This window comes from Wolffia australiana, chromosome 5 (assembly GCF_029677425.1).
Source record: "Wolffia australiana isolate 7733 chromosome 5, ASM2967742v1".
In the NCBI taxonomy this organism is placed as follows: Eukaryota; Viridiplantae; Streptophyta; class Magnoliopsida; order Alismatales; family Araceae; genus Wolffia; species Wolffia australiana.
The window spans coordinates 22,633,636-22,650,109 of record NC_135839.1 but is presented as its reverse complement, the minus strand read 5'-3'; the positions used below and the strand labels follow the sequence as shown (position 1 = coordinate 22,650,109).

The window sequence follows — 16,474 nt, the reverse complement described above, 5'->3', positions numbered from 1 at the left end:
ATCACATCTTTGTGAAATTATTAACACAATTAAACATTATGAAGAGATGCCATTATGGTATTGTAAGTCATGATACCATGATGGCATATCATGGGCTGACACACTTTTACTTCCTATGGACATGGGTGAGTGGAGCAATAGAAAGAAGGCGACTTTTCAAATTGCGTCATTTTCAAAAAGTATAAATTTACATAGAGGTAAAAATAAAACTTCAATTCTAAATAGAGGTATAAATGAAAAATTAAAAATACTCGACTTACATCACATCTTTTAAATAATTATAGATCAGTTTTCAAATCAGCATCAAGTTCTGATTTTTTACGAAATCCATCAAACTCCTTGAATAATCATTTAAACCAACCGTAATCCTCAACACTATTTTAAAAATAATTAAATCAATGACTCTGAAACAATAAAATTCAACAGATTACGTTTTTTAACCAGTGGCCTAGTGTAATCACAGCAAGTTGGTGGGGGTGGGGGGGACTTTGAATGGGCCCAGAACTGCTCAGGTCTGGTTAAAAGGGGTTTGGATGGTCCATCCCTTGTTAGTTAGCCCACATACCCGAGAATCATAACTGATGCTGGGATTAGAATGACCACTGATAACAGCAATATTGGGTGAGGTGGGAAGGGGGTTAAGCGTCTAGCTGTGTTAAAAACTACAGCTGATAGCAACTAGTTCTTGAGTCTCTTCTCCTACAGCTGGCGTCGCAATTATTGGACTAATCTCGCTTCACCAAACCTCTCGCTTAGACTGCAATGAAGACTCGGAAATGAGGCGAGGACGTCAGGTTTTCCTCCTCCTGGACGGCTCCATTCGCTATCCACAGTTGCTCTTCCATGAAAGAGGAGGCTAACCGTCGTTATCCAACACCGTCATTCACGACCCAAGGGTCGGGAGGCTCAGAAAAAACGTGGCGTGGTGAGTCATATCTCTGCAAGCGCCGTCGCGCAGTCCGTGGCTTGAACCGACGTATCAACGCGCGCCGCGGTAATGATAATCCGATCAAGCGACGAGCCGAGGAAGAATAAGACAAGCGTGCCGATAAGTAAGAGAAAGGGACAGGATAACAGCACCACCCGGCCGGACCCATCTCCGTCTCAGTGCCGACGAAAGACCCAGAAAATATCTCGGCAAAAGAAAGATGGTCGCGCTCGTGAATTCGGATAACGCAGCCATTGCGTATAATAATTATCATCTCATCTCGCAACAAATATCTGGTTTTGGCGCGGACCCAACGATCGAGTTTATCCAACGATCGAGTTTACCCAACGATTGAGTTTATCCAACGATTGAGTTTACCCGTGGTGATTATCTCCTCTATTAAGGTTGGCACCATCGGATATCAGAATGACAATCTGGAGACAGGTGTCACGGCCACGCCTCTCTGACGTGTCACCCTCCTCCCGCTCGCCGGCGAGATTATAAATTGCCACTCTCTCTTGCTTCCGAGAAGATCCTCATCTTCAATCCATCTCTCTCTCTCTCTATCCAACTCCGAGTGTTCCGGGAGTCGGTGGAGAAGAAGAAGAAGAAGAGAAGAAAAACATAAGAGGAGGAAAGGAGAAACGAAGAGGAGATGAAGGGGAGGAAAGTAGGAGTGCTGCCGCTGACGTCTCTCAATCACATCTCCATAGTCTGCCGGAGCGTGGAGACGTCGCTGGACTTTTACCAGGACGTGCTTGGCTTCATCCCCATTCGCCGGCCCGAGTCTCTCAAGTTCGACGGCGCCTGGTTCGTTCTTTGTTAAATCCCCATCGTGTATCTCTCTCTCCTGGTTCGGCGCGTGAGTAGTACTCTTGCCTCTTTCGCGCAGGCTGTTCAACTACGGCATCGGCATCCACCTTCTTCAGTCGGAGCGGCCCGAGGACATGCCGGTGAAGGCGGAGATCGACCCCAAGGACGACCACATTTCCTTCCAGGTGCGGAGAGAGACATGGATCGGGATGGCCATGATGATGGTGGTCTGATGATGATGATGATGGTTTGATGATGATGATGCAGTGCGAGTGCATGGTGACGGTGGAGAGGAAGCTGAGGGAGATGGGGATAAGATGCATACAGAGAACGGTGGAGGGGGGGGGGATCGCCGTGGAGCAGCTCTTCTTCCACGACCCCGACGGGTTCATGATCGAGATCTGCAACTGCGACGTTCTCCCCGTCGTCCCCCTCGCCGGCGGCGACGCCGTCTGGTCCTGCAAGCGCGCCACCGCCGCCGGCCACTCGCCGCCGTCGCCCCGGCCACTCGCCGCCGTCCCCGGCGACGACTAGCTCGTGTTTCCCCCTTCTCTCTCTCTTTCGCATGTTTTCGGCTGGCGCGACAAGTCAACGGGGAGAGTTTAGAGAAAGATCTCTGGCAAATAATAATGCTGGATACTAATAATAAAAAATGCAATTTTCGGATGGGTAAGACCGTTGTCGTTGCATTCCATCGACAAGATTATCTGTCCCACAGTGCAGGGAGATTCGAAAATTATGATGACATCACGCAGATTGATGATAGTTTTCGGTGTTTAAACAGATCCTGAAACGGATCGGTGGCGACAGATTTGGATGCCTCCTGCACATGCCTGCTCGTGGAGGAGAAGCCTGGCATCCCGGCTGAACCTAGTTACAAAAAGACGATGCGAAATATTCAGCACACTTAGCATTATGAGGAGTATTAAAAAGAGATGATGCGCCTGAGCCGTTTCTGTGATTAACTCACAGTAATGTATGCAAATGAGCAACTTCTAATCAAATGTCAGGACATTTCTAAAACAGGGAGTTCATTAATTAAGGGGAATCTCCCATGCTTGAGCAACATGGGGGAGATGAGCAGCACTTGTGTTTACAGCCTGTTGTTCCCGCTCGAATAATCTGCCCCTCAGGGCACCTTAGACATTAATATAGTATTATCAGGAAGACCATCCAAAAAATGAATTCCCTCATCGAGCATTGGACACTGGTGGACGCTTGTCTCTATTGATTACCGGGACTTAAAACCCGATTCTCATCTTAAACTGACGAAGATATCTTGCGCGATTTCGTTCAAAACAAAATCTTGCGTGATTGCCAGGAGACGACAGATTTTGTCAAACTGTACCTGATCCATACGGCCCCACCTTTCAACGTCAAGATTGTTCATAGATTGGATTTATTGAGGAATAAGATAAGGTAGGGAAGAAGACGCTAATGCGTCACCCAAGCAGTGGCAATTTTCAACCACCACAACGTGTTTTTCTTCAAAGAAAAACCTCAACAATGTGTTAATGCCAATAGCAATGATATAAAATGAGGATAACCAAAATAATAATACACATCAAGAAAAGGAACACGAAAATGAAAGGAATGAAAAATTGGACTGCTAGATAGTGACTGAAAGAATCCTGGAGGAAATAACAACGAAGGATCTGGCGGTCGATGCATGGGAGAAGCCTCTTCTTGGCCGCAGAAATTTTTTTTTTTTTTTTTTGAGGAAAATAGAGAGAGTCCCCCAGAATAGGGACCCCCCGTTGCCATTGATATAATGACATAGAAAATCAAGTCATGCATTACAAGGGGGACGAAATCAGGGGGCCACAGCCACCTCTCTTCCAAAAATTTGCCAATCCCCTAGCGTCGTGCAGAATAGCATCGACGGAGGGAGGCCTCCCCTTGAAGATGACTTCATTTCGGTGTAGCCATATCGCCCAAAGGTAGGCGAAGATCCGCTACCCGGCCTCGGCGGAACAGCCCACCACTGATGGAGTTCCAAAAGTCCTCTTCAGTAGCGGGGTTAACGCTACCCACCCCGGCCGCCTGCCACACAGCCTGGGCCGTCGGGCATCGGAAGAACAGGTGGCCACAGTCTTCCACCGCCCCGGAGCATAGGACACATTCGGCAGTATTCCCCGGGTACCAGCGTTGACGGAACTGTCGCGTCACCAGTCTACGCCGCAAGAGAAGCCAGCCGAAGATTTTCACCTTCAGTGGGATTCGCCGCCTCCACAGTATTCGATTTCGGGGTATGAGGGAGCGGTCTGCTGGACTCCCCTGTCCCCGCAGCATGCGGTATGCAGTTTTGGCCGAAAAACTGGCTCCTCGCCACTCCCAGGTGTCCCGCGCCCCTTCTTGCGGCTGCAAAGAGGCAATCAATCGCTGTAACTGGAGGAAGTCTTCCATTCGTTGCTCGGAAAGATGGGCAGGTAATGTTGGGCACCACGCATTGTCCCACATCCCCGAACCGGGCACTGGGGGCGGGCGAGACCATATAATCTGGGGAATAGGTCTCGCAGGGGCCCAAGACCGGTCCAATCGCCAAACCAGAACCGAAGGCTGGTTCCATCCCCTAGCTTCGGCCGAAAAAGAGGCTGAGCCTTGGCGAAGACCCCCCTCAGCCCCCTGATGAAAGCGGAGTCCCCTCGGAGGGGTGTAGCCCATTGCTCCCAGTCCATTCCCCTTCCGTAGCTGTCGTGCAGGACCGCCGTGACCTGATCTGATGGAGGCTGCATCAGTCGACGTACCCATTTGATCAGCAGAGCCATGTTGGTGTGCTGAATGTGCCTGACACCGAGGCCTCCCTGTGACGTGGGGAGACATACAGTGTCCCAGCTGACGAGGGCCATGCCCCTCGATTCCCCTTGACTGGGCCCGCTCCAAAAAAATCGCCGCATGCAGCTTTCAAGCCTTCTACGAACGCTCACCGGCATCCTGAAGACTGACATGAAGTGTAGAGGAATCGCGGCTAGCACAGCCTTCACCAAGACCAATCACCCTCCTCGAGACAAGAGACGACCTCGCCAGCCTCCCAGCCGCTGTTCAACCCTCTCCACCACCGGTTGCCATTCCTGTGCTCCAACTCGGCCATCAGTGAGAGGCAGGCCCAAATACCGAATGGGCAGGGAACCAATCGGCGTATATAGAAGTTGGGAGCACTGACACAAATCTTCTGGAGATAGCCCGATACCGACGAGTGTAGACTTGGCCCTATTCAGTTTGAGTCCAGAGAAATCGGAGAAGATGTCCAGCAAGATCGAGAGGTTCTCAGCCTCCTCCACCGATCCCTCGATGAAAAAAGTAGTGTCGTCTGCATACTGAAGGAGTGGGATCCCGCTAGGCCAGCCAGGGGTGTGAAATCCTCTGAGCAGCCCCCTTGCACACAACCGTTTTGAGCACCGCGTCAAGGTATCCGCCGCCAATATAAATAGAAGCGGGGCCAGTGGACATCCTTGCCGGATACCCCTTTGGGGGTGGATCCAGCCCCCTTGAGGTCGGTCATTGACTAGGACTGCAAAAGTGCTGGTCGCTACGCAAAGCTTCATCCATCGCACCCAAACCTCCGGGAAACCACGCTTGCGCAATACATTCCAGAGATATCGCCAGTCAAGCGTATCATATGCCTTGGCAAAGTCCACCTTCCACATAAATCCGGAGGTGCCTGTTCGCCTCCAGGCCGCAAGAATTTCCTCTGCCACAACTACACTCTCCACCATGTGTCTACCCGGGACAAAAGCAGATTGAAGAGGGCTCACTAAGTAGCCGATTACCTCGCGGAGTCTGTTGGCAAGTACCTTGGCGATGATCAGGTATATCGAATTGGAGAGAGCGATGGGCCTGAACTCTCCCACTTGTTCAGCTCCCGAACATTTTGGGATAAGCACGATATAAGCTTTGTTCAGCCGGTCCATCTCGCAGGTACCATTCCGGAATTCCTCCAAAGTCGCCATGACCTCCGGACCCACCATATCCCAGCACTCCTTGTAGAAGAAAATTGGCATGCCGTCCGGTCCCGGAGCCCCTTCAGCATTCAACCCACGAATGGCCAGCTGAGCCTCTTCAGTTGAGAAAGGCTCGATTAGCTTAGTTCCTTGCTCTTCCGAGATCCTGGGTGCGTCGGCTCCAGACCACTTCCATTTGTTACACGGTCCCCGACGGTAGAAAGCCCGAAAGTGGTTAGCTAGGGCACGTCCAAACTCCGTCTGGCCGCTGACCACTGTCCCCTCCACCCGTAAATGGTTGATCTTGTTCATTCTTCGTCTCCCACTTGCTGCTTGATGGAAGAAGCGGGTATTTGCATCCCCTGCCGCCAGCCAAAGCTGCCGTGATCGCTGTCGCCAGTCCATTTCAGTCTTTAAATCCTCCTCAGCCACTACGTCCCGATGGGCTTGACGCGTCGCCAACTCCTCCGCTGATAAAGGCCGGCTATCCTCCTCTGTGTCCCATCGTTGTATCTCCGCAAGAGCAGCGTCCCTGGTTTGGTTCCGTCCCGCGAATCTTCCGGCGAAGTCGATGAGGTGTCGGCGGAGCCCTGTCAGCTTAGTAGCCAGCCGTGCCGACGCTGATCCGATAGCAGGAACGGTACCCCACCACTCGGCAACTCGCCTCTTGAAGCCCTCCTCTCGTAACCAGGAACGATCTAGCTTGAAATAGGGGGGCTTTGCAGTTCCTGTTTGTGCCTGCCAGGAAATAGGAGTATGATCAGAAATAGGGCGGGGTCGGGACGTGACCTCTGCGGCGAAACATCTCCAGCAGCGCGATGGAGCATAGGAATCGATCGAGCCGAGAGCGCGCCAGAGGACCTGCTGCGCTTCGCCAGGTGAATCGTCGGTCCGAGGGCCCCATTTCTTGAAATCCACAGTTGGCCAGTAGGTTCCTGAACTCCGCTGAACCTGGGTCCATCCCCCCCAAGCCATTCGGCCTGTCCTCGGCCGCCACAGTCACATTGAAATCACCACCAATGAGAATCGGGAGCTCCTGGAATTTGTGGGCAAAGGCGTAAATATCTTCCCACAGTTCCCCTCTTCGCGAGGCCGGTGGTCCGTAGGCCGAGGCCACCACCCATGTCCGCCAATCCTCACGGTTGGACAAACGGGCCGCAACCACATGCCGCCCTTTCCACTCCTCCAGCTTATCAAAGTCCTCCGCCCTCCAAGCCACTGCAATACCCCCTGATCGGCCAATTGCATCACCGGTTACGTGTGCTCCATCACCCCCCCGGCCGAGGGCGCCCCACACTTGGGGTAGATCCTGCTCTAACATAGTCTCTTGGATGCACACCACCTTTGCACCCCATTCATTGATATATCTTCCCACTACTCCTCGCCTTCGCTCGTCACGGAGGCCTTGCACGTTCCATGAGAGGCAATTCATGGGGAGGCTACCGTGGCGCCCTCTACTGTCGAAGCCATCATAGCTCCTGCTGCCTCCGCAATCATTCTCGTCTTGGGATGTTCAACACGTTCTGGCGCTGTCCCCTGGGAGCTGGGCTCAGCCGCGATAGGGGCAGCTGGGGAGGTGGCCCCTTCGTCTGCCATGACACCTTCCCTTGTTGCTTGAGTCCATGCTTCTCTCCCCTCCGATGAGTCATTCTTGGCTGCTTGCTCAGGAGTTGCATCGCGCGTTGTCGGAGGATTGCGCCCCAAATTTTGAATGAGCGAAGAAACGCTCTCGGAGACAATCGTGGAAAGCGCCGCAGACTTTTGCCTCCACTCTGTTCGGCCTGCCTGAGGCCCTGAGGTTCCCATGGTGGACCATCGGTCCACTTCGATGCCTGTGGGGGGGTTCCCGACCATCACAAAGTTGGCCGATCGAGGAAGAGGAGGAGGCGGTGGGACCACCAAGAGCTGGACAACCGGGGCCCCTGGGGCCGCCTCGCATAAAACTGATCGAGGGAGCATGCCGACGTTGTGGGGTTCCACTTCAAGCACTGTGATTAGAGGGTCTCCGCACTCCAGCCCGGTGGATATAATCCGGCGAAGGCGAGCAAATTTTCGCACCATATGGGCTGCGTGTTCCACTGAGCGATATCCGAACGGAATGCCATGAGCCTCCACCAAGATCGTACCGTTCTTTATCTTGCATCCCCCGTCTGTCTTTTTGACTCCCCGCCATTTGACTGTTCCTTGCGCCGGCATCTGCTGGTGCCATCCACAGATGTTTTCTCTTGCTGCCCGAGGCAATCTTCTAAGTAGGAATTGTTTCTCGTCCACCATTTGGAGTTCCGCCTGAAAAAGCGGGGCATAGTGTTCCGCCAAACCTGCTTGAACTGCCTCCAATGTCGGAGCGTCTCCTTGAACCTCCCCGATAAGAGAGGTGACTCTGAACTCCGCGAAACTTCTCGAGTCAGCACGGCCTCCCAGCTTTAGGTTCATTGGGCACTCGGATCGGCGGTGACCTGTGCGTCGGCATCGGCGGCAGATTACTGGATCTCTGCAGTCTTTTGTGACATGTCCGCGTCCCAGGCAACGGAAGCAACAGTTCTCGTTGATCTGCCTGCCGTCGCTTCTGTTGTGTGGAATGCTCTTCTCGCTGGGCAAATCGGGCTGTCAAAGGGTGCGCACCAGAGCCAGCCCCACGCGGAGCTTCTCGGAGTATGTCTGCAAAAGTACTCCGTTTGCCAGCGTCAGCCTCCGACTCCGCACGGCCTGGACTTCGCCGTTTGCCCGCCCGGTCATTCGGTCCGTGGCGCGGGGGGGCCCGCCAGGCCCTACGGCCATAGCTTTGGCTTCTTCGTCGCCTGGGGCTAGGACTCGGGCGTCTTCCACTTCCCATCCCTCTGGAGCCGATGCTAAGTCGGCACACTCTGGCAAGATGCCCCGGCTCGCCACACTGATAACACTTCATAGCCGACCCCACATGTCGCTCCCGAGTATGGCTACCTCCCCCATGAGACATCTCAACCCTCCATCCATTTTTGCCATCAAGCTCACAGATAGCATCAAGAGCATCCCTTCTGTCAGCAAATTCAACAAAAGCATAACCTGGAGGTTTACGGGCCACCCATACACTTCTCAAAGCGCCGTAGGCCCGAAACTTGTCTTCAAGCTCCCTTTTAGTAAAACTGGCGTCCAGGTTTCCAACGTATATCCGTGCCATGTATTTTGCACAATCGCGCCAAAGGAAACCCTCAGCAGATCCTTCACGTCGGCGAGAGGGGTGGAACCCCGCTTCAGGAAAAAAAACGCCGCCTGAACCGACCGGCAGCGTCGCCCCCAGTCCTTTCTTTCTTCTTCCTCGGGCACTAGGGTTTCCGGTTCTCGCCGAGCTCCTTCCATGGCAGAAATCTTCATCACCCTGGATGTGGAAGCTGGGTGGAGCCGACGGAGAGGCTGGAGGAGGCGAGAGTTTTGCAGCAGACGGCGGAGGGGGGCTGTCGGCGTCGGCGACGAGGCAAGTGCCGACGACGAGTGGGCCACCGTCGGGGCCGACGGCGGAGATCGTGCCCGACGGCGGAGATCGTCAAGCTCCGGTGCCGACCAGACTAGGCGAAGATCGAAGGCGCTCACTCGCGCTTGACACAACGCCTTTGAAATCCACCGCAGAAGATCTCAACCTTTACATCGAACTGATGTATCCGCAATCTCCTTGGCCGCAGAATTATACTAGGATTCTGCCATTGTACGATTCGATATCAATGCCACGAAGTTATCCAAGCCGCAAGATATTTCTTCCACAAACCATGCATTCGAACATTAATTCCAGCGTCAATATTCAAGCCAGCGCCAAAGCGAGTGGACCTAAAAATGAAGGTAGCAATTTTAAGTGATCACACGACACTTTTCATGTTCCCCACAGGCACATGCCTTCGAGCCAATTCAATAATTGTTGATATGACCCCAACGTATCGAGGCCTTTTTCATCATTTAGCCCAATAGGGGCATTTAGGTCATTTGGACCTTTTGTAATCCCTTTAAATAGAGCAGGCCTGGCTTGAGGAGGGCAGCCAAGAAGGATGCGTTTGGCTCCCTCCGATGTCCATTTCGCCAGACCCTGCTCATAGGCGACGTCCATCCCGCCTGCTCTCATCCTGCCATAGTCCATCCTGGCACGCCAACGACCATTCTGGCGACTTCTCCCTCCCTCCCATATCATTGGTATCAGAGCCGCTCTCCTGAAGGTTATGGAGTCGCGCCTTCAGCGCCTGGAAGAGCAGGTTATGGAGTTGTGCCTTCAGCGTGTGGAAGAGCAGCTCGAGTGGGTGCTCCTTCAGCTGGAGCTTCAACTCCCGACTCCTTCGCTTGAGCCAGCACCGCCCTTGCCGTAAGGCCCTCCACCGTCGCTGCCGCCCCTGCCGCGCGGACGCCCACCATCCGATCCGTCGCCACTGCTTCCTCAGGAGCCGCCTCCAGAGGTGCCTCCTCCACTGTCCAATCCACCACCGCCGCTTCCTCAGGAGCCAGCCCTGGTGGCGCCTCCTACACCTTCCGATCTGCCAGCGCCACTCCCTCAGGAGCCACCTCCTGTGGCGCCAACGAACTACTTCTTGGCTCGGCCTGGGAACCCCGCGACCAGGGGGTCTGCCCTAGGGCGAGACGGGCCCTGGAGGAGGGCCATTCCGGCCTGTTCCGTCTCGAGAAGGCCTGCCAGGGGGAAGCTAGCAGGCCTGCTCAAAGAGAAAACGGGCCGAGTGTGGGTTTTCCACACTCGGCCGGGCCAGCCCGCAATCAAGCGGGCCCGCTCCGGGTGGGAAACCCAGAAAATGGGCCCAATAGGGGGTTTCTCTATGCTACAGGCCCACCCGGGGTCCCCTTGGGCCCAAACCAACCAGGTAACCTGGTGAACGGCCGGCCAGGGGTTCCTAACCGAGACCAGGCCAATCGGACCCTGGTCGCCTGTTTCTCCCGAGGGTGGTCTCAGTGGCACCCACTGCAGTGGATCGTCGCGAGCCGCCCGCGACTCCGTCGCTAGCTGCCCACGGATCCACCGCATGAATCCCACGAACTGGCCACACCACCACTGTGGACCCGCCGCGCGCCAACTCGCGAGCCACTTGCGGACCCGCCACAAGCCGCTGGTGGACACACCCCAAGTTTCAGCACCAGCTTGAGGACAGGCTATGTTTTCAGGGGGAAAGTATTGATATGACTCCCATGTATCTAGGTCTTTTTCATCATTTAGCCCAATAGGAGCATTTAGGTCATTTGGACCTTTTGTAATCCCTTGAAATAGAGCAGCCCTCCCTTGAGAAGGGCAGCCAAGAAGTATCACAATAATGCGTTAGGCTCCCTCCGGCGACGTCCATTCTGCTGGACCCCGGTCGTAGGCGACGTCCATTCTGCCCTCATCCTGCCATAGTCCATCCCGACAGGCCGACGACCATTCCGGCGACTTCTTCCTTCCTCCCTTATCAGTGATCACGACAACTTTTTCACATCTCAATCACAAGAAAAATATCATTGCACACAATCCTTATTAGCAATCGTCCTAGATGTCCAATTGTTATTTTTTTTGAAATATCCTACACGTTCAATAATAAATTCGATAAAAAACGATTTACATCATTTGTCAGCTAAAACAATGTTTCCCACTCATAAACCTTAACCTCTAGCAGGACGGAAGTCAGAATTAATCAATAGCCGTATGTACATGGCCCGTATGTCTTGATCGAGGACCGTATTTCTTCTTCCTCCAGAATTAATCAACGCATAAATTTTAATCGATAGCCGTATGTCTTGTAATGAGCAAATGACAAAAGTACATGGCCCGTCATAAGATTAGATAACGAGAAATGTGCTCTCAGTCCACCTTCGTCTGGCGAATACAAGACCCTTTACCCACAGAAATCAAACGCTTTTAATCTTGAAATATATATAGCACTGCCATTTGAAGTTTTATAAGTTCTCCCCTATTGTCGGAAGAAAAAAAAAGGGGGTAACGCTGGCATGCGTAATTTATTTACGCTGAAATTCCGACAAGCGGTCAACGCGAGAACATTTATTATAACATACTACTTTGACCTTTGTAAGGATGGACGCAAAAAACATACAGTATAGTTGCCAGAACGCGCAACTTGAAGGAAGAAGAAAACAATGACAAAATGACAAAGGGTAATTCACCTTTTTTTGATCGAGGACCTCAAGCTGTTCCCTTGGCCGCAGCCTCATACTTCCGGAGCATGTCGCAATACGGAGTAGCCTTGGTAAATCCCCAACGTTGCTGCTGCAGTTCATTTCGACAGTGATGCGCCACAATCTGGACATACTCCCTCTCTATCCTCTCCTCCAGCTCCATCCTCTTCACACTTCCGTATGCATACTCCTCTTCAAATTTCTCGGGCTTGACGTAGTAAGGCACGCCCCTTTGAGTCTCAAGACGTTGTTCGTAAGGATAAACTCGGGAGAGCACATACGGGGGATCGGATGACGGTAGAAAATTGAGAAGAAGCAGCAGTAACACGGGCAGAAGTTGGATAAGAACGCGAAGATTTAGTCCTCCTGATCCTTGAGTATCGTGGTAGGCGGGGGCTGCCCTGCCGCCAGTTCTAAACCTGAAGGTATTATACGACGCCGGAGTCTGATGCATTCCACCAAAGAAGAAGTTTCGGAAGATCTCATCGGCATCAAATTCAGCATCATAATACCCTCCGAACCCGTTCATGTCTCGTCTTGCGGCGTTCCTGACGTAGGTTGGCTCTTCCTCGGTTCCATTGGCATCATACGTTCTTCTTTTTTCCTCGTTGTTTAGGCACTGGAAGGCTTTGGACACCGCTTTGAAGGCCTCCTCAGCGCCGGGCGCCTTGTTCTTGTCCGGGTGGACCTTCAGAGAGAGCTTTCTGTACGCTTTTCTGACGTCTTCCACAGTGCAATTACGCTCCACGCCGAGCATTTCGTAGTAATCCTTCTGCCTTTTGATCTGCCTAATAATACTCACCTGTTCTTCGCTGTATTCCCTCGAAGATGGCTCGCTACTTGAGGCGTTAGCTCTAGGGCGCGGGGCCGAAGAAGACGCAGTACCTAAATCTGAACGGCCAACCCCGTTAACACGACCGCCGCCATGGCTGCTGGAATCTGACGCCGTAGGATGATCATCGGAATCTGTAAGCCGAATCTTCGAGAGGAGATCGTCGATTGGCAGAGAAGGATCAAGACGGCCGGCTTTGGAAAGGAATTTCAGGGCGCGGACGCGATCTCCAGCCTCCGCGGCTTCCTTCCCAATTCTGAGGCATTTCAATGCCTCGTCCTTGTTCCCATCCATAGTTGTATGCAGCAGAGGGGACCCCTCTAAAGAACTGCACATCATGAAGGATTCAGACACATCAGATCACAGTTTGAAACTTGATACACCAAGAATCGATCGGAGAAGGAGAATCGATGCGATCTATTTGCTCAACGGAAGACAAAGACAAAAGCGAAACAAGAGACGAAAGAAAGGGGAAAATCTGGAGACCTGCTGACAGAGAAGCTAGATCAGATGTATCCCCGAAATCCTGCTTCGAGTTTCCGCACCTTTGTTCCTTTAGAGCTCCGATCTACTCGCCGATCAACCTGGGAGATTTTCTCTTCGCGGGGAATCACTTCCTTTCTCCGCCTCCAAGCAAACGGCGGAAGAAAATTGGGGGAAAATACTCGAAGCGAGAGGGGGTGTATCACTTCATCCGGGCTTTAGACAACGTCCGACGATCATGATGACATCATCGGGGGAATCGCAACCGTTCATCTTTCTCTGATCATCCCTCTGACGGTGTTTATTTAACATCCTCCTCCCGTTTCCAATTTCACATCCGACGGTCCACCTGCGCCTATTGACTTATCCATCGACGGTCATAAATCGCGAGGGGCTTTCAGTTTGCATCGTGACCGTCCGATTCCCGAAGACAACACAAATGTCCATCCTCCTTGCTATGGTTTGCACTTACTTACCACTTGATATTTATTTCAGTATCTCTGTTCATCACGCGGACGAACAGAGGGAGAGTCGCGGAGGAGAGGGCAGGTCCGGCGGCAGGTCGGATCGTTAGGGTTTCTGGCTTCGAGTGTTGATCGTCGAATGGAGTTGCGTAGGCTGCCGATCCAGCGGTCTTCGCGTGGGCAAGGTTAAGGCGGTTGATCTGGTTTTCTCTCGCCGGTCGCTCGTTCCCAGAACTCGCTGGGATGCGCTGCGCGCCGGAAGAGGGGAAAGCTTCAGACGAGTCGGAGGGGGGCTCCGCAATATGCTTTCCCTGCGCACGATTCGCAGGCTTTGCGCCGCCGCCGACGCCGTCGCGCTCGCCGCCATCGCCGCCGGTCTCTCTCGCCCCAAATTCAAGTCCCATTTCGTCGCGTCAAGCGGCAGCTCCGCCCCTCCGCCGTCGGACCCGGCCCCGACGGACCAGGCCGGGTCCGAGCCTGACCAAGACCAGAGGCCGGTCTTCTCCGAGCCAGCCCTGGTCAGGCTGAAGAAGGAGCGGGACCCGGAGGAGCTCTTCCGCATCTTCCAGGCCAACGCCCAGAACCGCCTCGTCGTCGAGAACCGATTCGCCTTCGAGGACACCGTCGCCCGCCTCGCCGGCGCCCGCCGCGGCGACCTGATCGAGCAGCTCCTCGACCAGCAGATGGCGCTGCCGCAGGGCCGGCGCGAAGGCTTCGCGACCCGCATCATCACGCTCTACGGCAAAGCCGGGATGCCCGCCCACGCCCGCCGAGCGTTCGACGAAATGCCCGGCCGGAGAACCGTCCTCTCCTTCAACGCCACTCTCCGTGTCCTCTGCCGGTCTCGCGATCTGAGCTCGGTTCAGAGCTTCCTCGTAAGCGCGCGCTCCAATCTCGGCATCCGCTTGGACGAAATCTCCTACAACACGCTGATCAAGGGTCTCTGCGAGGCAGGCAGCCTGGAGTCCGCCTATTCCCTAATGGCGGACATGGAGAGGGAGAAGCTCAAGCCCGACGTCGTCACCTACACGACTCTCATGGCGGCAGCGTACAAGCGCGGGCGGCGCGAGGTCGGCGACGGGCTCTGGAACTTGATGGTGCTCCGAGGTTGCCTCCCCAACGCGGCCGCCTTCAACGCGCGGATCCAGCACCTGGTAAGCCGGAACAGGGCGTGGCAGGCGAGGGGCTTGATGAAGAAGATGACCGCCGTCGGAGTCCGCCCCGATCAGTTAACATTCAACCTGGTGATCAAGGGGCTCTGCCGCGCGGGGGAGATGGAGATGGCGAAGAGAACGTTCCTGGCCATGCGAGACGCCGGCTGCGAGCCGAGCATGAAGATTTATCAGACGATGGTGCACTATCTCTGCTTGGCGGAGCAGTTTGAGCTTGCGTTCAGGTTGTGCAGGGATAGCATGAGTAGAGGGTGGTTTCCGAGCGTGGCCAGCGTGAGGAGCTTGCTCGGAGGGCTCTCCTCCATCTCCAAGGAAGACTGTGCGGAGGAGATTGTGAGATTGGTCCGGGCGAGGGCGTCGCCGTGCGCCGCCGGCGAGCCGGAAGCGCTTCAGTCTGCCGCGTCCCCGGACGGCAAGAGATGACGGTTCTTCTGTTGGGCGAGATTGATTCTTTCCTTTCTATATATTCGGCCCTGGCGCTCTTCTATGCCCTGCTTCCACTGGGCTCCGTGACGATGACGCGCTGTCGTCGTCGTCCCCATCTCTCTTCCTCGCCTTCATGCGGGTGGATGACGACGAGGAAATTGACACATCACACTTCACACATGCAATTCGTGCTGCAGGCGATGACGGAGTTTTGGATTTCGAACTCCGGCCCTCCAGGCTTGTATTATTTTTTCTTCATCTCCTCTTTGAATCACAGGAAAAATTAAACAGAACCATTTACTGAACTTCTCTTCAGGACAATTGAAAATTCAGAGAGAGATAAAGAGTGTACAACAGAGATGGAGAGTGTACGGTGGCGGATGACGGTGCTTGAAATTGGTTTTAGATATCTGGAAATCAAAATCCTCTCGGATTATAGTTCAGGTACGCGGACGGGATGATTTTTTGGTCCCGGGACAAAAAAACGTCCCGTCCAAGGGTATGGACGAAATTCAAGACGAAAATTTGTCCTAGGAGCCATGGGAGGGGACAGTTTTCGTCCCGTGGCACGAAAAAACTGTCCGTCCAGAGGTCTCGGACAATGGACAGACGAATGTGGACGATTGATATGTAGCCACGTGGCCTTGCTATGACAATTTACATCAAAGTCCCTGTATTTTTTCGCGCGTGAAAATTGATGCCTCAGAAATAATTGTACATATGTCCAATTGGATTCTCTCTCTTCCATGTTTCCCTAAAAAACTTAGAAAAATCTATATTAATATATTAAAAATATCAAATGGTTTTTTCTCGTCCGAGATAAGGGGCGGGGTGGTTTTTTTCCCGGACGGGACGAAAATTCGTTCCGAGAGGACTGGACGGAACAGTTTTTGTACTGTCGGACAAAAAATCCTCCTGTCCTTCGTCCCTACACCAAATCCGGACGTCGGATGGAACGAAATTCGTCCCATCCCTTCCATCGTCCACGTCCGGGACTATCCGGAACTATACTCTCGGATGTCGAAATCCAACCCCTAAGACAAAGAAGTGCGCCAATATTGGGATGTATGTCAATATCGTTTATTGGTATTAAAGCATCCACTATATGGACATTAGATTTCCCCCGTATAATTAGTGTTCGCCCCTCCCGAACCCGATTTCAGTTGCCGCAGTACCATTATCCGTCCCCACATGGTTATCCGTCCTCATTTGAGGGGTTGGTCCCAATATCGGCATCTGTCTTCGTCTCAGGGGTTGGAGGATGATATTGGACATCTCAGGGGTCA

At 53.4% G+C, this 16,474-nt stretch overlaps 3 protein-coding genes across 4 annotated transcripts; 2 read left to right on the top strand and 1 right to left on the bottom strand.

The window, feature by feature from the left end:
* Positions 1-1,452: 1,452 nt before the first annotated feature.
* On the top strand, positions 1,453-2,414 carry LOC144703934 (glyoxylase I 4-like). The gene is made up of 3 exons (XM_078576240.1): positions 1,453-1,738; positions 1,821-1,926; positions 2,009-2,414. The coding sequence occupies exons 1-3, from the start codon at positions 1,584-1,586 to the stop codon at positions 2,273-2,275; spliced, it is 528 nt and encodes a 175-aa protein (XP_078432366.1). The 5' UTR covers positions 1,453-1,583; the 3' UTR covers positions 2,276-2,414.
* LOC144703933 (DnaJ heat shock amino-terminal domain protein (DUF1977)) lies at positions 2,355-13,325 on the bottom strand. Of its 2 annotated transcripts, none has more exons than XM_078576237.1 (3): positions 13,130-13,325; positions 11,800-12,971; positions 2,355-2,611 (listed from the first exon to the last, which is right to left on the bottom strand). In XM_078576237.1, exon 2 carries the CDS (start codon positions 12,935-12,937, stop codon positions 11,819-11,821), a length of 1,119 nt encoding a protein of 372 aa, XP_078432363.1. In that variant the 5' UTR covers positions 12,938-12,971; positions 13,130-13,325; the 3' UTR covers positions 2,355-2,611; positions 11,800-11,818. The 2 variants fall into 2 exon arrangements, with proteins under 2 accessions (XP_078432363.1, XP_078432365.1); XM_078576239.1 differs by having other exon boundaries at positions 13,189-13,317.
* A 294-nt stretch (positions 13,326-13,619) lies between these two features.
* On the top strand, positions 13,620-15,493 carry LOC144703932 (Tetratricopeptide repeat (TPR)-like superfamily protein). Its single transcript, XM_078576236.1, has one exon. The coding sequence runs from the start codon at positions 13,893-13,895 to the stop codon at positions 15,183-15,185; it is 1,293 nt and encodes a 430-aa protein (XP_078432362.1). The 5' UTR covers positions 13,620-13,892; the 3' UTR covers positions 15,186-15,493.
* Positions 15,494-16,474: the final 981 nt, after the last annotated feature.